General features: G+C 51.5%; 2 protein-coding genes across 2 annotated transcripts; one reads left to right on the top strand and one right to left on the bottom strand.

Annotated features, from left to right (window-relative positions):
• Nucleotides 1-3,610: 3,610 nt before the first annotated feature.
• AVP (arginine vasopressin) lies at nt 3,611-5,649 on the top strand (the record flags this gene model as incomplete). The annotated part of the gene is made up of 3 exons (XM_081256461.1): nt 3,611-3,730; nt 5,063-5,264; nt 5,419-5,649. The coding sequence occupies 3 exons, from the start codon at nt 3,611-3,613 to the stop codon at nt 5,595-5,597; spliced, it is 501 nt and encodes a 166-aa protein (XP_081112587.1). The 3' UTR covers nt 5,598-5,649.
• Nucleotides 5,650-15,173: 9,524 nt separating this feature from the next.
• On the bottom strand, nt 15,174-16,059 carry OXT (oxytocin/neurophysin I prepropeptide). Its single transcript, XM_081257901.1, has 3 exons — nt 15,924-16,059; nt 15,412-15,613; nt 15,174-15,320 (listed from the first exon to the last, which is right to left on the bottom strand). The coding sequence occupies exons 1-3, from the start codon at nt 16,041-16,043 to the stop codon at nt 15,265-15,267; spliced, it is 378 nt and encodes a 125-aa protein (XP_081114027.1). The 5' UTR covers nt 16,044-16,059; the 3' UTR covers nt 15,174-15,264.
• Nucleotides 16,060-20,259: the final 4,200 nt, after the last annotated feature.

The raw sequence follows: 20,259 nt of genomic DNA, 5'->3' as shown, positions 1-20,259 counted from the left end.
CATCAACATAGACCCAACTTAGAAAATAACTGAGCTAGGTGTGAGGTATGCTCCACGTGGGTGCTCAGGGAAGGCTCCTCTTGGGAGATGACACTTTAAAGCAACAAGGTGAACCCCAGGGATAGGTGAGGGTAGGCAAGCCTTTTAGGACAAGGAGACAGCTGGCTCTGAAATTCCAAAGCGGGGATGGAAAGAAGCAGACAGTTGGAGGTAGATTTTAGAGGTAGGACTAACAAAGAGTGAGGGAAAGCAATGGATCAGGGTGAGTCCCAGGTTCTGGGAGGACCAGCTGGCTGGATGGTGGTATGATTGCAGGGCTGGAGAACCCTGGGAGAGAGCAGGGGAGCAGCTAAGAATCAGGAGTTGACCATGTTAAGTTGGAAAGGCCTATTGAATATCCAAGGGGCGTTGTCACTGGGCACTTGGGGGAGAGGCCCAGGATGGAGGTATGAATTTGAGAATCATTAGTTTGTAGAAAGTATATAAAATTACGGGGTTAGAAGCAATCACCTGAGAAGAGAAGAGAAGAGAAGGGACAGAGGCCTGAGTCCTGGGATACTCCAACATTTAGAAGTCAAGGTCAAAGAGGTAGAGGCAGAAAAGGAGACTGAGAAAGAACATCCAGTGTGGTGGAGTTTAAAAGCATATATTTAGGGGCTTCCCTAGTGGCGCAGTGGTTGAGAGTCTGCCTGCCGATGCAGGGGACACGGGTTCGTGCCCCGGTCCAGGAAGATCCCACATACCGTGGAGCGGCTGGGCCCGTGAGCCATGGCCGCCGAGCCTGCGCGTCCGGAGCCTGTGCTCCGCAACGGGAGAGGCCACAACAGTGAGAGGCCCACATACAGCCAAAAAAAAAAAAAAAGCATATATTTAAAAAGGACAAGTGTAGAATTCTTTGGCTATCCCGTGGTTAGGACTCGGCAATTTCACTGCTGGGGCCCAGGTTCAATCCCTGGTTGAGGAATTAAGATCTTGCAAGCCACAAGACATGGCAAAAAAAAAAAAAAAAAAAAGACAACTGCTCAACCATGTTGAATGCTACTGAGGGATAATGTAAAATGAGGACATGGACATGACCACCAAATTTGGTAATACAGAGGTAGTTTATGACCTTGATAACAGGAGTTTCAGTGGACTGGTTTGGGCAGAAGCCTGAGTGGAGTGAGTTGAAGAGTAAATGTTGACTTCTGGATAAAAATGGCAGTTGGACAACAATGAAAAACAAAGGTAATCACTAACTCCAGGGAACACAAAAAGTTGTTCAGCGATGGAAAGGTCATCATAATATACCATATGGTTCAGTTTGGAGGTTTAGCTTGCAGTCTAACTCATAATAGTGACCTAACCATTATGACATTATTATATCAAGAAAATAGTGTGGGAGGGTACTGTGAGGGGTGGTGGGGAAGGACTGGTAAAAGAGTTAATCCTCTCTTTTTAAGTGACACTGAATCAAGATCATGAGCTAAGTTGTAGAAGATGTAAGGGTGGCAAAGGTGTGAAAAAGTAGTTTTGGAAAGAGAACATATAAGGGAAGTGAAGAAGGGGTGGGGGTGTCCTCAGGGTCCACGTGACCTGTGAGGTGTTATACTGGAAATGCAGCCAGTCAGCATAGTAACGGGACTTTTTCCAGCCAGTGTGGGTTTCAAGAAGGTGGTATTGGGAGAAGCAGGCCCTCTGGTATCTGTGTGGAGGTGGGATTTGGGATCTTCAAAGGGCCCTAGTATGGGAGGCAAGTCTTAGAATGGTGATTCAGTTAGACACAGCTAGTCAGGACAGAGCTTGTACCAGAGCTTGAGCCCTTCATTTCCTGTAGCTCCTTCAGTTTTTAGTTGGTAACTCAGACCAAAAGTGCAGACAGGGCAAGGTGCTGGGCCACAGCTGGCTTAAGCCAGGCCTCTGGCCACCCCTCTCAGTCTGCCCCACAACGCAAAGTCTCAGAAGGGCAATGTCCAGACCAAGTTTATTTCTAGGCCATGAACAGAATGAAAAAGTTTATCCTGCATTAATTCAGGAAGCTACTCTCTCTGGAAGAAATCTCTTAAGGTCTTATTAAGAATAATGGCATTAATAATACTACAATACTACTATTAATTAACTTTACAATGGTGCAGGCACTTTTCCAAATCTCTCCTGCATTACATTATCTCAGACCTCACGACAACCTGGTGATGTGGGTGCAAGTATCTTCCCCACTTCACACTGGAGAAAAATGAGGCACAGAGAGGTCAAGTGATCTACCCGAGTCATGATGTTTTGAGGAACAGAGGCCAGATTTCAACAGGCTGCTGGGCTCCAGCATCCTCACAGCCCCCCACCTCTGGGACCTGGGACCCTGCACTGCACTTGGTTGACAGGAAGCAGCTGGAGCTTCCCAGCAGCACTCTGGAGAGGAGGCCAAGAGTCTGGGGGCTGGGTGAGCTGGGGGCTGTGCAGAGCCTGAGAGGTGCAGGGTGGTTAGCTTGGATTCAAGGACCAGAGGGCCACTCAGGCGGCCGAGGGAGGGAGACTTCCATCCCATAAACCCACCAGCCTGGGGTCATAAACCAAAGGCTGCTTCTCAGGCTGGGCCCATTTGGCTGTGGCTCTGCCCCTCCCCGAGCCTCAAAGCCCCTTGAGGCCCCAGGCCTGAGCTGGTACCTGCTCTGGTCCCCACAAACTAGCGTCCTGGTCAGGGTAGGAATTGGGGCAAACTGGCTGTCAGTTTACCCCCCGACCTTTGAACCTTACTGGGTCCGGATTTCCTCATTCCCCCATAGATGCTCCCATTACCCCATGCTCCTGCCTGGAAGGGGAGTGATGGGGACATGCCAAGAAGCTGTCCCCAAGGTCCCCAGTCCCTGAATCTTTGGACCCTGGTGTGGGTGTGTGGGGGGTTGGGAGCATCCCCAGCTCCCCCTGGGAACCTGCCCCACCCACCAAGTGGGAATGACCCCCTGATTCCATGTTGGTCTCTTGCCTCCATTACACAGGGCTGCAGGCAGCACTTTCTGTCCTAGTGCAGCCGGTACAAAGGCCTCTGTCTGCACCACCTCGAGTGTGTGCCGTTCTTGGTCACTTGTCCTCTCACAGGACTAATGCTCCTGATGGGGTCCTGCATATCGACTGTCCCCTGCTCATCACTCCTGGGCTGGGGCCTGACCTGCTCCTTACACAGCAGCCCCTCAGGTCCCCCCTGCCCCCTTCTCAGGGGTCTGTGTTGGGGGACAGGGCCTGTTGACCCCAGCCTCTTCTGGGCACCAGAAAGCTTGGAGACAGTCTCCAGGTGACCGTCCTCCCCACGTCTGTCTCTTTCCCTGAGTCCAGAGAGTCACAGTTACAGTCACAGCAGCTCCTGTCACACCGCAGTCACACCGCTGCCAATGACAGCCCAGAGGCTGGCACCCCTCCTCCACCGTCCCCTGCACAGGTCCACGTGCGTCCCCAGATGCCTGAATCACTGCTGACGACTGGGACCTGGCGGCCATGGGCTCCTGGGGAGCCACTGGGGAGGGGGGTGGTGGCCACGTCACCTCAGAGGGAGCACCTGCAGACATAAATAGGCAGCCAGCGAAGGCAGCACAGCACAGTCCACAGAGCAGCACTGCCGACTGTGCCCACCTGTGCCAGGATGCCCGACGCCACACTGCCTGCCTGCTTCCTCGGCCTGCTGGCCTTCACCTCCGCTTGCTACTTCCAGAACTGCCCAAGGGGCGGCAAGAGGGCCATGTCCGACCTGGAGCTGAGACAGGTATGACCGTGGCCCATCTCAGGGCTACTGGGCCGGGGCAGAGGCCCAGGGATGGCACCACAGTGCAGGGGCTAGGAAGGGAAGTCGTGGGAGAGGCAGGCTTTAGGGGAAGTGCCCAACAGAAGAAAGGTTTGGCATGGCCACACAGAGGGGACCAGGCTGTCGGCTGGGCTAGAACGGGCTGCAGGGCTTCCTGAACACTGTCCGCATCCAGAGAAGGGATGCAGGAAAGAGAGGTTTCCCCAGTAACTGGACTCGGTGCTGGATCAGGGAGAACTGGATGGCAAGACCTCCTCTGCCCCTGGCGGCCTCTCCTCCAGGACTAGCTGGAGCTTCGGAGGCTCTGTCTCTCCAGCACTTGAGGCCTTCACTGTTCAACTCCTGGCCTCTCCTAGCCATGGGCCCCAGCCCCCCATCCCCCAGAAGCTGGCCATTGCCCTGAGCTTGCCTGAGTGGGAGGTGCCACCCAAGTATCCTGTAAGGAAGTTCTGCTGGGTACCTAGACCAATTCTTTCATGCTGCATGTCCAGTGATTCCCTCTTATTCCACCTTCAGCAGAGCTAAAGGAAATCCAATCACCATGCTCAATTCTGTCAAGGCCACAGGTGGCCAGTTTTGAGCTGCTGAACAAACTAGGGTGGGTAGGTGGACAGCCCCCACAAACAGCCCCTCCCTCTGCTTGGCAGCTTTGGAAGCTGGAGTCACCTAAGTGCCTCATGCCCTCCTCTAGGGCTCATGTCCCTGCCACCCACAGGGTCAGTCCATAGGTGAGTGAGCAGAGGTCAGGGCCCCAGTGAGGCCCACTGGCTTGAGGGGCAGGGTAAGGCCAGAGAGGGAACAGGACATGGGAAGAAGGGCCTGAGTGTATTCTAGAACGGGGCAGGGGCCCTCCCTGCACGGGGTGGGGTGGGTGTGGAGAGGGGGTGCATGCTAGAGATGGAGCTGGAGCAACGCGGGCAGAGGAGGAAGGTCTGCATTAAGGGGAGGGTAGTGGGCAGCCGAGAGAGGGGTGCACACCAGGAGGCCCCAAAGCTGAGAAGGAAGGTCTCTCCCATGCAGCCCATGAGGGACCCCTCCCTCAACGAAGGGGGAGGATGCTGAGGGCTGTCACTGAGAGCTGTTCCTCAGTCACCTGAAAACCAAGGCAGCCGAGTAGCTTTTGAGTTCCCTCCTTCGACCGCTTCTGGGGCCCAAAGAGCGCCCGGGAGAACCCGAACCTCCGGCGCTCCTCTGCCCTGTCCTCCCCCACCCGGCTCAGCCCCCGCCCCGCAGGCTCTCCCTCCCGGGCCCGGGCCCCTCCCCGCCCCCGGCTCACTCCCGCCCTCCCGCCAGTGTCTCCCCTGCGGCCCCGGGGGCAAAGGCCGCTGCTTCGGGCCCAGCATCTGCTGCGGGGACGAGCTGGGCTGCCTCGTGGGCACGGCCGAGGCGCTGCGCTGCCAGGAGGAGAACTACCTGCCGTCGCCCTGCCAGTCGGGCCAGAAGCCGTGCGGGAGCGGGGGCCGCTGCGCCGCCGCCGGCATCTGCTGCAACGACGGTGAGCGGCCGGGGCGGCGGGGGGGCGGCGGGGGGCGGGCGGGGCGCTGGGGCCTGGCCCGGGCGGGGGCCGGGCCCACCTGGGTCTGGCGGGGGCGGGGCCTGGGCACCTTCTTGCGCCCCCGCGCCGCGCGCTCAGCCCATGCTGCCCGCAGAGAGCTGCGTGATGGAGCCCGAGTGCCGGGAGGGCGCCAGCTTCCCTCGACGCGCCCGGGCCAGCGACCTGAGCAACGCGACCCTGCTGGACGGGCCGAGCGGGGCCTTGCTGCTGCGGCTGGTGCAGCTGGCGGGGGCGCCGGAGCCCGCTGAGCCCGCCCAGCCCGGCGTCTACTGAGGCGCCCCCACCACACCCCCCGCCCTCGCAGCACGAAAAATAAACGGTCTTAAAGGCATTGGCTAGCGTGCGTCTCCGTCTCTGGGGGTGGAGAGGGGAGAGGACAGGAGGGTGGGGGACCAGTTCCCGGACCCTAAGTCGTGGGCAGATCCACCCCAGAAAAGGGACAGATCCTGTCGGGAAGCGATCTTGGGCCAGCATGATTCTAGATAGAACTACTGACAGGGCGACCTGGGGGCGGGGAGGGGAAGGGCCACTGTCCCGGCCGTGGAGAGGCTGGGTTGGGGATCTGGCAGAAGGATGGAAATAAAGGCAGAGAGGGGGAAAGACATGGGTGGACACGATAGCAAGAGACAGAGAGACAGCAGAACGATGGAGAGAGAGAGAGAAACACTGAGAGTCACGGAGAGAAGAGCGAGAGAGAGAGGCAAGGGATGCACCAGGGGTGACCACAGTTCTCGTCCCCGTTTACATCCCGGGAGGCTGAGGCACAAACAGCTTCAGGAGTTCCCAGCCCATCTCATCCAAGGCTGTGCTTTATGTGCCCGCGTGGAGGGGACATCACCCCAGACCCAGGAGAGACGGGGGCCAGGGACTGTCAGTCCAGGAGGAAACTAAGCATCCCCATTCGGGCCACTTAGCCAGTACGAGAGACAGAGCCCACGGAAACCCTAGGTACATACCCCCTCCCCCCCAAAACAGCCACACCAACCACACACACAGCCAGACAAACAGACGAAAAAAATTGTTTGGGACATGCCCGGTGATCTTTGACCACAGTCAGAGATACAGACCCTGAGATACACATTGGGAAGCACAGACACACCCAGAGAAACGCAGACCCAGCTGACTGGACCATAGACAGGCACATGTACACACACACACACACACACACACACACACACACTCCACACACACACACTCACATTAGGACCTTCCAGCCTTGACTATGCAGCTTCAGGGTAGAAGTCTGCTGGCATTTGGCAGATCCTCTTCTGTGTCCCTCTGTCCCTCTTGGTCCCCTCTATCCCATCTGCCCCTTTATCCCCTTTCCCCTCACTGGTCTCTTTTCCCCTGTCCACCCCCCTGACCTCTTGTTCCTCTTGCTTCTCTCCTTATCCCTCTTCATCCCTTCCTTGCCTCTTCTGCCCCAACTCTCCCCTCCGTTACCTCCCATCCTTCTCTCTCTACCCCCTCTCTTCTCTGCATCCTCTCCTTGGGATTTCTTGCTCCAGGTCTTGGGACCACAGGGGCTGCATCTCCTCTGGAATCCTCCCACACTTGGAAGCCAGGAGGGAGGCCTGGAGGGAGCGCAGGCAGAGAGAAGTCACTCTGAGCCCTGACCCCAACACCCTGCCTTGGGGCGGAGCCTGGTGACTCAGTCTCAGTCAGTCAGCCCCAAGTTCTCTTCTGATCTTAGAGCTCTGCTCTGCCATCATCCTGACCCAGCTCAGTGTCCAGCATGATTAAGTCTGCCCGGGGCAGGGCCCACACTGGCTTCTCTCCCTGCCATGGCCTCCCGCTTCTACCCTAGTGTGGCACACTCAGGACCAGTCCCCAGGTCTGGGAAGACCTGGGGCAGGACCAGACCTAATAGGAATTTAGTAACCCATCCAGACAGAGGGCGGTGGGAAGAGGCAGCTTGGTTTTTAAAAAAGGATCATATGCTCAACGTCGCTAATTATTACAGACATGCAAATCAAAACTACAATGAGATATCACCTCACACCAGTCAGAATGGCCATCATCAAAAGGCCTACAAATAATAAATGCTGGAGAGGGTGTGGAGAAAAGGGAACCCTCCTACACTGTTTGTGGGAATATAAATTGGTGCAGCCACTATGGAGAACAGTATGGAGATGCCTTAAAAAACTAAAAATAGGGCTTCCTGGGTGGCACAGTGGTTAAGAATCTGCATACAAATGCAGGAGAAATGGGTTCCAGTCCTGGTCCGGGAAGATCCCACATGCTGTGGAGCAACTAAGCCCATGAGCCACAACTACTGAGCTTGCGCTCTAGACCCTGCAAGCCACAACTGCTGAAGCCCTAGTGCCACAACTACTGAACCCCGCGTGCCTAGATCCTGTGCTCCACAACAAGAGGAGCCATCGCGGGACTTCCCTAGTGGCGCAGGGGTTAAGAATCTGCCTGCCAATGCAGGGGACACGGGTTCCAGCCCTGGTCCGGGAAGATTCCACGTGCCGCGGAGCAACTAAGCCCGTGCGCCACAACTACTGAGCCCACGTGCCATAACTACTGAAACCCATGCTCCTAGAGCCCGTGCTCTGCAACAAGAGAAGCCACCACAATGAGAAGCCCGTGCACCACAACTAAAAGTAGCCCCCACTCGCTGCAACTAAAGCCCGTGCGCAGCAACAAAGACTCAACACAGCCAAAAATAAAATAAATTAATTAAAAAAAAACTCTTTAAAAAAAAAAACAAAAACAAGAGAAGCCATCGCAATGAGAAGCCCGTGCACCGCAATGAAGAGTAGCCCCCACTTGCCGCAACTAAAGAAAGCCCGCGTGCAGCAATGAAGACCCACTGCAGCCCCCCCCCCAAAAAAAAACCCCAAAAAACCCCTAAAAATAGAGTTGCCATATCCAGCAATCCCACTCCTGGGCATGTTTCCAGAGAAGACAAAACCTCTAATTCGAAAAAAGATACACGCACCCCAATGTTCATAGCAGCACTATTCACAATCACCAAGACATGTAAGCAACCTAAGTGTCCATCGACAGATGAATGAAAGAGATGTGGTATATACATACACAATGGAATATTACTCAGCCATAAGAAAGAATGAAATAATGCCATTTGCAGCAATATGGATGGACCTAGAGATTATCATTCTAAGTGAAGTAAGTCAGACAAACACAAGTATCATTTGATACCACATACGTGGAATCTAAAAAAATGATACAAATGAACTTATTTACAAAACAGAAGCAGACTCACAGACATAGAAAGCAATCTTATGTTTGCCAAGGGGGAAGGAGGGGGGATAAATTAGGAGTTTGGGATTAAAATATACACAGTACTATATATAAAATAGGTAAACAATAAGGACCTACTGTTGCACAGGGAACTCTATTCAATATCTTGTAATGAACTATAGTGAAAAAGAATCTGAAAAAGAATGTACAGAAAATAAAAAGAAAAAAAAGAATATATATATTCGTATATATGTATAACTGAATCACTTTGTTGTACACCAAAAACTAACACAACATTGTAAATCAACTATACTTCAATTAAAAAAATGGATCATAGACTTAAATGTAAAATCTAAAATTATAAAACTTATTTTTTAAAAAATTTATTTACTATTTATTTATTTGTTTGTTTATTTTGGCTGTGCTGGGTCTTCGTTGTGGCTCACCAGCTTCTCTAGTTGCGGCATGCACACTCTAGAGCATGCCGGGCTCGGTAGTTGAGGCACGTGGGCTTAGTTGTGGTACGTGGGATCTTAGTTCCTGACCAGGGATCGAACCCAGGCCCCCTGAATTGGGAGAACAGAGTCTTAATCACTGGACCACCAGGGAAGTCCCTAAAATTATAAAACTTCTTGAAGAAAATATAGGGGAAATTCTTTAGGACCTCAAGTTATACAAAAATTTCCTAGCTCTGACACCAAAAGCAAGATCCATAAAAGAAGAAATTTGATACATTTGGAATTCACCAAAATTAAAAACTTCTGCTCATTTTATTTAATTAATTTATTTATTTATTTTGGTTCATGATACGTCATATTTAAGACAATATATAATGTTTTTACAGCGGAATGACGATTTGGTTGTGTACAACTGGAACAATTTTGCTCACTAAATATATATTTAAAAGTCTTCAATCAAAGAATAGACATCTGCTTTAAGAATACTGATGGTTGGGGGCTTCCCTGGTGGCGCAGTGGTTGAGAGTCCGCCTGCCGATGCAGGGGACACGGGTTTGTGCCCCGGTCCGGGAGGATCCCACATGCCGCGGAAGAGGCCACAGCAGTGAGAAGCCCGTGTACTGCAGAAAAAAAAAGATCCCTCTGGCTCCTATGAGGCGGATGGGCAAGGCAAGGGTGACTGTGGAGGAGCAGCAGAGGCTGCTACAGGAATCTGGGGGAGCAGTGCAGGAGCTGGGGCCAGGGTAGCAGCAAGAGTAATGGAGCAGAGGGAGGCTGGACTGTAGGAGTGTGGATGTGGTCATGAGAGCAGGAGAGAGCTTCTGCTTTTTAAAGTACACTGTTAAGAGAATGCAAAGACAAGCCACAGACTGGGAGAAAAGATTCACAAATCACACAACTTATAAAGGACTTATACCCAGAATATATAAAGACTGCCTTCTCAAAACTCAATAATAAGAAAATGACTCAACTTTTAAAATGGCTAAACAATTTAAGCAGGTACTTTACCACATAAGATACATAGATGGCAAATAAACACATGTAAAGATGTTCAACATCATTAGTCATTAGGGAAATGCAAATTAAAGCCACAGTGAGATATCCATTTCAATGTCTTAAGAAAAAGGGGGGCACTGACAATATCATGTGCTGACAGGGATATGGAGCAATTGTAACCCTCATATATTGTGGATGTGGATAGAAAATCATTCACCCACTCTGGAAAACTGTTCTATAGTTTCTCGTAAAGTTAAACTTACAATTACCATTTAACCCACCAGTCCCATTAACAGGTAGTGATCCAAGTGAAATGAATATCTATATTCACACAAAAAGCTGTATGTGAATGTTTATAGTGGCTCTATTGTAATCACCAAAACTTTATAAGTTTTAAACAGATTAGGATTTGAACTATGATCCATTTTGAGTTAATTTTTGTATAGGGTGCAAGTTGTGAATTGAAGTTCACTGTTTGTGTCTGGATATTCATTTGTTCCAGCTCTATTTGTTTGTTTTAATTATTTTTCTTTTTTTTGGCCATGGGACTTGCAGGATCTTAGTTCCCCGACTAGGGATTGAACCTGGGCCCTCGGCAGTGAAAGCGTGGAGTCCTAACCACTGGACCACCAGGGAATTCCCTCCAGCTCTATTTGTTGAAATGACTATTCTTTCTCTATTCAATTGTCTTTGTAACTTTTTCAAAATCATTTGACCATACACATGTAAGTCTATTTCTGGTCTCTCTGATCTGTTGCATTGATCAATAGGCCTATCTTTTCTCCACTCCCACCCTGTCCTGAGTGTGGTAGCTTTACAGTAGGTCTGAAATTAGGTAGTGAGACTCTTTCAACTTTCTTCTTCAAAACTGATTTAGCTGTTTCAGTTCCTTTCCAATTTGTACCAAAAAAATCCTCTGGGAGTTTGATTGGCACTGTGTAGTAATAGAGTTGTAGCTACATTTTCCAGCTTCATTTGCACTGTGTGTCCATATGACCATGTTCTTGTCAATAAAATGTGAGTGAAAGGAATAGTGAACTTGGGGTCTTAACGACAGTGTGACCCTCCTCCACACTCTTTCCCTTCCCACCCGGTGGAATCCACAACGTCCTGGTCTCAAATATGCAGACAAATTTGAGGCCTAGGGGATGACAGAACTATATGACAGAAGAAACCCGGGTCCCTAAGTGACAAAGTGGAACAGAGCTGGGAATGCTCACTGAGGACTGATAGGACAGAGGGAATTAAACAGTGACCTTCTCTACCTCCCTAAGGTCTCCTTACGGTTTGGGTGTTTTTATAATGGCAGCCTAACTTTAACTAACTATAACCCCTGAATTCTGAAACAATTAAAAAATGAAATAAAAGAATGTGATATTTGGAGGCCAGAAGACTACCTTTATTATTGATAGAACTGATATTAGACAATGCAACTTGGACCTGCTGGCGAGGAGGCTTCACAAAGCTGAGTAACAAGCTAGAGCTGTTTACTGTCCCAGACACAAGGAGCTTGTGCATTGGCTGAGCTCCTGCATTTGCGCTGTGGCAGCACGTGCTTCCTGGGATGGCAGCCTCATCGCAAGAGGGATCAGAGAGGAAGGGGTGGCATTATACCTACTCCTTTCCTCTCACCCTGCCCCGCAAGTCAGCTACTCCCTGGGAGGAGTGTTATCTCAGGGAAACCCCTCTACACGGAAGAAAATATCGGGGAAGGGAAAAAATATTTCTGACCTCTGCCCTATGGACAGTCACCTCTTATGATGCCGGGAAAAACTTCTGGTATAATTTCAAACCATTTCAGATTTAAAAACTGAACTACACGAAATTTAGTGGGTGTGGAAGCAGGGAAGACTTACTGTCCACGTAGACCCTACAGAAAACTGAAATTGCTGTCCTTCAGTGTTGTACTGGAGGAGCTGGTAGTACAGAGTGACATAAAAATAAATCACAGCAATAAGTGCTCAGTGATGCAGTCAATGATTATGGTTTTCAGACTGGAATGCTCTGTCCTAAAGCTTCTCACAGCTGTGAAGAGCTCATCTCTGAGGCTGCCCACAGGATTCTGGTATGCACACATACGAATTTTTATTTTACAAATTAGTATTATTTCATAATGTACAGATACTAATTCACATCTTTTTTAACAAAGTAAATTTGGGGCATCTCTTCATATCAGAATATTTACCTCTACCACAATCTTTTTGGTTTTTTAGTTTTTATTAAGAGAAATTTCAAACATACAAAAAAGTAGAGCCACTAAACAAAGACCCCTTGGGTACCTACCCCCTCCTTCACTCTCACAATTATCAACACATGATCCTTCTTTCATCTCTACTCCACCCCCTCCTTCCACCCCCAAGTCATCCCAGCAGTCATCCCATGTCATCTGTAAACGTTCCAGGGTGCATCTCAAATGAGAGGGACTTTTGTTAAAGATAGGACCACAGGGCTTCCCTGGTGGTGCAGTGGTTGAGAGTCCTCCTGCCGATGGAGGGGACACGGGTTCGTGCCCCGGTCCGGGAAGATCCCACATGCCGCGGAGCGGCTGGGTCCGTGAGCCATGGCTGCGTCTGGAGCCTGTGCTCCGCAAAGGGAGAGGCCACAACAGTGAGAGGCCCACGTACCACACACACACACAAAAAAGATATGACCACAGACTGTTACCACACACATGCAAGCCCCAAGCCAAAACTCAACAATATATATTATCATCAAATATATACTGTTCAAATTTCCCCAGGTGTCCCATAAATATATTCTTTGTGATTCATTGATATCTGAGTCCATCTTTTCTTTAGGTACAAAAAAGACTATTGATCCTCATGGTGCTTTGACCGTCTTATTTTCCTGAATGTCCGTAGAGATTGGCTTCCAATCTCTTTTTACTGTATTTGATATAAGCAGATATAATCATGAGATGACCTTATTGTGTGTATGTCACCCAGTGTAGCCTGACCTGTTTAGCTACATATTAAAATAGTGTTATTTTGTACTAAATTACTTCCCTTTTCTCTACTTTATATTACTGCTAGGACTAATTATTTGTTTTTGAAATTGTGTGTGGGTGGGCATGTTATCTAGGAATTTCATTCCCAGGTAGTTAAATGGGTTCACAAAGTACTAGTTATACAAAGCAGGGGTTGGGAACCACCACCCTGCACAAGCCCCAAGCACTTTGGTGGTTTGAAGGAGTCATTCCAAGGAGGACAAAGGCCATGGGTCTGAGCCAGGAGGAAGAGTGAAGAATGGCTTCTGCACCGTCTGGCCACTGAACCACTTCACTTAGCACACGTGGCAGCTCTCCCAGCTCCTCTTCCTCACCAGGCCCAGGTTGATGCCACCTCTGCATCATCTCCTGAAAAAGAGGTGTCAATCTGCCCCTGTGTTATTGAGACCAGAAAAGAAAACACTGGAGGGGTGAGGGGACCCTGAACTCTCTCTCCAGGTGGGGAGACCTGGGCTGACATGGCTCTGCTCTATGGAATCCTCTGGGGTTTGAAGGGTATGCAGGGCACTCAGAGAGTGAGGTCCCAGAGGGAGATCCCAGGCTTCCTGCTGATGTGGCAGGTGGATGCCCAAGCTTGGAAAAGCACAAATCCCTAACCTTGTGTCTCTCTAGTTGAGTAGTGTGGTTCCTTCTGGTTGCTTCCCTCTTCATCTGTGTGGTTTCTGAGGGACCACAGAACTTTGACATGGTTCTCAAACACCAATATATGAGAATCACATACTTCCCCGTAGTTGATTTGAACAGGACTCAGCTTTCAGTCATTTCTTGTTCCAGATATGGGGTAAGAGGAGGGACCTGCTCTCACAGCCTTGTCAGGAACCACTGGGGCTTTCAAAAGCTTCATCTCTATTCTCTTCATACATCTTGGTAATAATGATAATTTTTTCATTAAAAAACTTTTATTCTAGTATATATACATACGAAAGTGAACAAATCACATGTGTTCAATCTGAATGAATTTTAATAAACTGAACACACTTGTTTTACCAGCTCCCAGGCCAAGAAACAGAATATGACCAGCACCCCAGAAGCCCCCTTACACCCCTTCCTGTCACCACCACACCCAAGACCTCTAGCACCATAGCTTAGTTTTGCCTGGTTTTGTAATTTATACAAAGAAAACCTTACAGTTCTCTTGAGTTTATTTTTTATCTCTCCACTCTGTGAGACGACACACTGCTGTGGTGGGTGGGAGGCCTCTGAGTGAATCCTCATTGCTTCAGTGTGTGAGAAAGCCACAGAAATAACATATAAAAATTACTAACAGATAGTGATGCGCTCCTGTTTTATTTGGAGTGGGTGTGTGGGCATGCACCTTCTGAAATCACTTTTGTCCCACAGCACGAGTAAGTGAACAGCGGCACATACATTCTGGGGGAGAGGGGTTAGGCTTTTATAGATGCTCCAAATGGTCTTTGATCCAGGAACGGATGAGAAGTGTAGGTTGCAGGAGTCTCTCTGTTAGTGTCCTCTGCATTTTGTGGTCGTTTCTGTGGCTATGGGCTCTCAGGAACCCCTGTTCTGCAGGGTCCCCAGTGCCGTCACGTTTCTTTACTGCACAGTCAGGAGCAGGGCTCCTGGCTTCCATGCAACACTGGGAACCCAGGGCCTCCTGGGTGGGACAACAAGCCACAGGGGTGGGTGGTGCTGGCCCTCCCGCCCAGCCTCCCCAGCTTGGCCACCCCTTCTGAGAGTACAGGTGGCTTCCTGCGGCCTGAGAGTCCAGCTCCTTGGAAACGTGAAGGCCCTTCAGCTGCCCCAGCCAAGCTCCCCTCCCCCAGGCCAGCCCTCTTGTGTGGCCCAAGCCTGCTTCCAGATGTCAGGAAGTCTTTCATTCTCTGCGACCAACCTCCTGCCATTCCTCTGGTCCCCCGTCAGACTCATCTCTGCAGGCCCCACTCTGTCGCTTTGGACCTTAGAAAGCTCCTCTCATGTCCAGCCCGCTGTAGGCCCCCAGCTCTGTTTGGAGTGGGAAGCAGCGGGCTGTTTCCATCTCCCTGGGAGCCAGCCGTGTCGTCCCCTTCCTTCCTCCAGCCACCCCTACAGGATGGCACCCTTCTCCCCTCGGGGCGGCGGCTTTAATTCCCTATGAAGTGCCGAGAGCCGGCGATCTTCGACTCCCCCAACGCCCTCCCTTCCCAGTTCTGACACTTAGACGCGAGTCGGGTTGGAGGGAAAAAAATCTGCTTTATTTAATAGTCATAATTCCTGGGGGTGGCTACGGAGGGAGCGAGGGCTGCGCTCCGACGGTGTCGGGGGCCGGCGGGTCTCAGAGCTGGGAGAAGGCGGCCTCGGGGTCGCAGGCGGGATCGCCGCGGCAGCCGTCTGCATGGAGAGACTCCGGGTCAGGGCCCGCCACGGCCCGCCCCGCCTGGTCCCGGTGTCCCGGTCCCGCCCCGGCCCCAGCCTGACTCACCCGGGCTGCAGCAGATGCCGGCGGCGGCGCAGCGGCCCCCGCTCCCGCACGGCTTCTGGCCCGACTGGCAGGGCGACGGCAGGTAGTTCTCCTCCTGGCAGCGCAGCGCCTCGGCCGTGCCCACGAGGCAGCCCAGCTCGTCCCCGCAGCAGATGCTGGGCCCGAAGCAGCGGCCTTTGCCCCCGGGGCCGCAGGGGAGACACTGGCGGGAGGGCGGGAGTGAGCCGGGGGCGGGGAGGGGCCCGGGCCCGGGAGGGAGAGCCTGCGGGGCGGGGGCTGAGCCGGGTGGGGGAGGACAGGGCAGAGGAGCGCCGGAGGTTCGGGTTCTCCCGGGCGCTCTTTGGGCCCCAGAAGCGGTCGAAGGAGGGAACTCAAAAGCTACTCGGCTGCCTTGGTTCCCAGGCCAGGCGGGGCGGGCGCGGGGTCAGCGCGGGAAAGGGAGCGGCAGGGGCGACCCTGTGGCTGCGGGTTGCCCAGCCTCAAGCGCCGCGGGACTAGGGCTGGGCGCTCACCTTGCGTACGTCGAGGTCCAGCACTGCCCGCTTGCCGCCCAGGGGGCAGTTCTGGATATAGCAGGCGGAGGTCAGCGCCAGGAGGCCGAGCAGGCAGCAGGCGAGGCTGGGGACGGCCATGGTGCGGGCGCGCTGGGTCCGGGGTCCGGCAGCTGCACCGTCTCTCTGGCCGGCTTTTTATGCCCAGGGGCCGCGTAGGCGGAGCAGTGTCTAAGAGGGCCGCCGCATGACTGGTCACAGCAGGCCGCTGCGGGTCAGGCCCTGCGCCCCCGGCGTGCCCGCTCATTTGCAGGGGCCAGGCCGGGTCAAGATCACCGCATCGGCTAATGGACCTGGCGATGATAGCGAATACTGCTAGGGGAAGGAAGCAGCTCTGGGAGGGGAGCCAGTGCCATGGCCTGGGCCCTAGGGTGGGACAGGGTTTGTGGGGGAGGCCCTGTAGCCCCCTCCCCCATTCCCAATACCTTGAGGTGGGGGTCAGGCTGGACTCTCGGGCCCCTCCAGGCTGGGAGAAACTCCGGCAGGACTCCCCCTCTCCCCTCTCGGCCAACCATACACGCAGCCTAGCTCCCCTCTGCAAAGAAGTCCTCCTCTTCCTGAACACAGATTTCCTGGAACCCCAGCCCCACTCCCCACACCAGCAACCATTTCCCTGCACCCGGAACTGGGATCAGAAAAGATTTTATTTTCTCTCACTTCTAACTGAAATTCAGCCTTTCCTCAACTGTGAGGTAGACAACAAACCACAGTGGAATTTGCAATACCCATGGCTTTGTTGCAAATCAAAATGGCAGATGTCCTCCTATCCCATTACAACAGCTATTACAAATGCCTCTAAACATCAGACTCATCATCACTTTGAAATTATGGCAGTTATTGGATGTGCCACTAGATCTTGTCATCTAATGCTTTATTTTTTTTGTGGTACGCGGGCCTCTCACTGCTGTGGCCTCTCCCATTGCGGAGCACAGGCTCCGGACGCACAGGCCCAGCAGCCATGGCCCACGGGCCCAACCACTCCGCGGCATGTGGGATCTTCCCGGACCGGGGCACGAACCCGTGTCCCCTGCATCGGCAGGCGGACGCTCAACCACTGCGCCACCAGGGAAGCCCGTCATCTAATGCTTTAAATAAAGAAGCACATTTGTGACTGTATCTCAAATGTTTTTAATATTTTGATACCTGCTCATAAATATAACTGGTTTCATTTGTAATTCCATGTCTTTAGTTATGCATTTAAAAACAGTGATTTTGGGAGACTTCCCTGGTGGTTCAGTGGTTAAGAATCCGCCTTCCAACGCAGGGAACTAAGATCCCACATGCTGCGGGGCAATGAAGCCTGTGCACTGAAAGTACTGAGCCTGTGGGCCACTACTAGAGAGAGAAGTCTGCTCGCCACATCTAGAGATCCTGCATGCCGCAATGAAGATCCCGCGTGCCGCAACTAATACCCAACACAGCCAAAAATAAAATTTAAAAAAACTGATTTTTTTTGCATTTTTAATGTACAGTATCTTAAAATGAAAATGATTAAAAATAAAAGAAAGATAGACTGCCTCGGTGGAAAGGGCATTGATCAGTGTTGTCATGACCAGGGAGGTGCTCAGCATGGATCCTCCTCCAAGAAGGGACTTGCCACCCAGCTGCTGGGAGAGTGGTCATCGGATAGCCTTTGGCTGACAGCCCATCCAAGGCCTGCCTCAGCTACCGAGAGCCGCCTGTCCCAAGGTCATAGTCACATCCTCCCCCGGTGGCCCACATCCAATGACTGGTCCATTTTGGCCTAATGCCGGACAACCCTGAAGGATTATTTCAGCTCAGGACATCCCTGTGGGGTCAACTGAGGCTTGCATGGAAGTTCTCCCTCCACCTAGCCTTGTTTCTACCTCCTCCCTCCCACAAGTGTGGGTCCCAAGGGCCCTTGGTAATAAGCATCCTGCATGTTAAACTCCATCTCAGTCTGCTCTCTGGGGATCCCAATGTGCAATAGGAAAAAATGAGGTCCTTGTCATCCCTGGGAGAGGAGACAGCCTCCTCTGCACTCTTGTTGACCTCCTCAAGGTGGGTGCTGAGGCTGCCAGGCTGAGCAGATCAGGCTGACCTGGATTACCAGTCAGCAGCTGGTCTTGTTTCTCACCCAAATCAGCTCATTGGCATTGCCGGGCTAGAAGGCCAAGGGCCTGACCCTGGAGGCAGCCCCAGAAAGGCCTCCCGCCTGCCCTGTGAGCACAGTGACCTCACCCAAGTTAACACATGCACATAGATTATTTTAGCATAGTGTCCCCCACAGGACAGCGTTCCTTCAGCTGTTCAACAACTGTCATCTGAAGATGCACCAGGTCCCAGTACAGATGCTCGGAAACATCAGTGATACAAACAGACAAAAATCCCAGCCCTCAGGGGCTTATATTCTAGTGGAGGGGGAGAAGCAAGAAACATATTTCAGTGGGTTAGGAAGCAGTAAGTGGGACTTGTTGCAGTTTTCCTGAGGTGCTCAGTCTAGGCCTGTTTGTGAAGGTGACATCTGACATTTGAAGGAGGTGAGGAAAGAAGCCATGTGGATATCTGAGGGTGGACTGGTTTTCTATTGCTATGTCACAAGTTACCACAAATTTAGCAGCTTAAAACAACATCCACTTATTACCCCACAGTTTCTGTGGGTCTGGGCATGGCTCAGCTGGGTCCTCTGCTCAGTGTCTCACAGGGCTGCAGTCAAGATATCAGCCAGGCAGCATTCCTTTCTGTAGCCTGGGATATTGTTGGCAGAATGCATTGCCTTGCAGCTGTAGAACTCATGTGATTTGCATCTTCAAGGCCAGCAACAGAGAGAATGAGTCTTTGGTACTTCAAGTCTCTAAGTGCAGGCAACCCTCTTTTATTTTATTTTATTTTTTAAATAACTTTTTAAACTTTATGTATGTTTTCTTTTTTTTTTAATGTAAATTTGTTTATTTATTTATTTTTGGCTGCGTTGCGTCTTCGTAGCTGCGCGTAGTCTTTCTCTAGTTGCTGAGAGCAAGGGCTACTTTTCGTTGCGGTGCGCAGGCTTCTCATTGCGGTGGCTTCTCTTGTTGTGGAGCACGGGCTCTAGGCGAGTGGGCTTCAGTAGCTGTGGCTCTCGGGCTCTAGAGTGCAGGCTCAGTAGTTGTGGTGCATGGGCTTAGTTTCTCCGCGGCATGTGGTATTTTCCCGTGTCCCCTGCATTGGCAGGCGGATTCTTAACCACTGCGCCACCAGGAAAGTCCCCAACCCTCTTTTAAAAAGGCTCACCTAATTAGGCCAGGTCCACCAGGGTCATCTTCTAACTCAAAATCAAAGTGATTAATTTGGATAATTGGGCCCTTAATTACATCTGCAAAATCCCTTCATCTTTAGCTTATAGTATAATCATGGGAGTGATCCCCCAACACTTTTGCCATATTCTTCTGTTGGTTAGAAGAAAGTTACAGGTCCTACCCACATGCAACTGGAAGAGATTACACAAATGTATGGATACCAGGGATGGGAATCACAGCTATTTTAGAATTCTGGAGGGAGACTATTCTAGGCAGGGGAAAGAGCAAGTGCAAAGGTCCTGAGGTGGGAATGTTTGACATGTTCAAGGAATAGTAAGGAGGCCGGTGGGACTGGAGCAGAGTGACTGAGTCCTGAGGTCAGAATGGTCACATGGGACTGGGTCACCTAGGCCCAAATGAAATGGGGAACCAGAGAGGGTTCTGAGCAGAGGCATGATGTGATTGGGTTTACATGTTATTAGCACAACTTTGGATATCTTGTTGTGAAAAGGCTGTGGGGAAAAGGTGAAAGCAGGGAAGAGGAGGCTACTGCAGCAATGCCTGCGAGGAATGACGATGGGCTGGACCAAGGTGGTGGGCAGAAGTGACCCATTTCTGGGTGTATTTAGAAGGAAGCACCAGTTGAGGTTTGCTGATGGGTTGGATATGGGCGGGAGAGAAAAAGAGGAGTCAAAGACAACTCCAAGGCTTTTGGCCTGACCAGTGGGAAGAAAGGAGCTGCCATCAGCTGAGATGGGGACCCTGAGGGTGGCTCAGATTGGGGTTGGGAAGGGCAGGAGCTCAGTGTGGACATAGGACATTTGAGGTGCGCATCACATATCCAAGGAGACTGTGAGCAGGCATTTGGGTTTTAGAGTCTGGAGTTCAGGAGGGAGGGCTGGGCTGCAGATATGTAAATGTGGACATCATCAGTGCCAATATGTAAAGGCACAGACCTGAAGGAGGTCACTTAGGGGGAGTGAATTGAACCCCGAGTAAGGTCGGAGAAAACAAGAGTATGAAGACAGGATTTCAAGGAGGAGGAAATGATCAGTTGTGCC

The sequence above is a fragment of the Mesoplodon bidens genome (assembly GCF_964165515.1).
Source record: "Mesoplodon bidens genome assembly, chromosome: 15".
NCBI classification, from domain to species: domain Eukaryota; kingdom Metazoa; phylum Chordata; class Mammalia; order Artiodactyla; family Ziphiidae; genus Mesoplodon; species Mesoplodon bidens.
This window is presented reverse-complemented; position numbering and strand designations above follow the sequence as displayed.

What these genes read in the sequence shown, in the direction of transcription:
- OXT (XM_081257901.1), bottom strand. Translation starts at nt 16,043, where the DNA reads ATGGCCGTCCCCAGCCTCGCCTGCTGCCTGCTCGGCCTCCTGGCGCTG. An exon ending in TGGACCTCGACGTACGCAAG is followed by an intron (nt 15,614 to 15,923) that starts GTGAGCGCCCAG and finishes CCCTCCCGCCAG; the next exon opens with TGTCTCCCCTGCGGCCCCGG. An exon ending in CGGCATCTGCTGCAGCCCGG is followed by an intron (nt 15,321 to 15,411) that starts GTGAGTCAGGCT and finishes CTCTCCATGCAG; the next exon opens with ACGGCTGCCGCGGCGATCCC.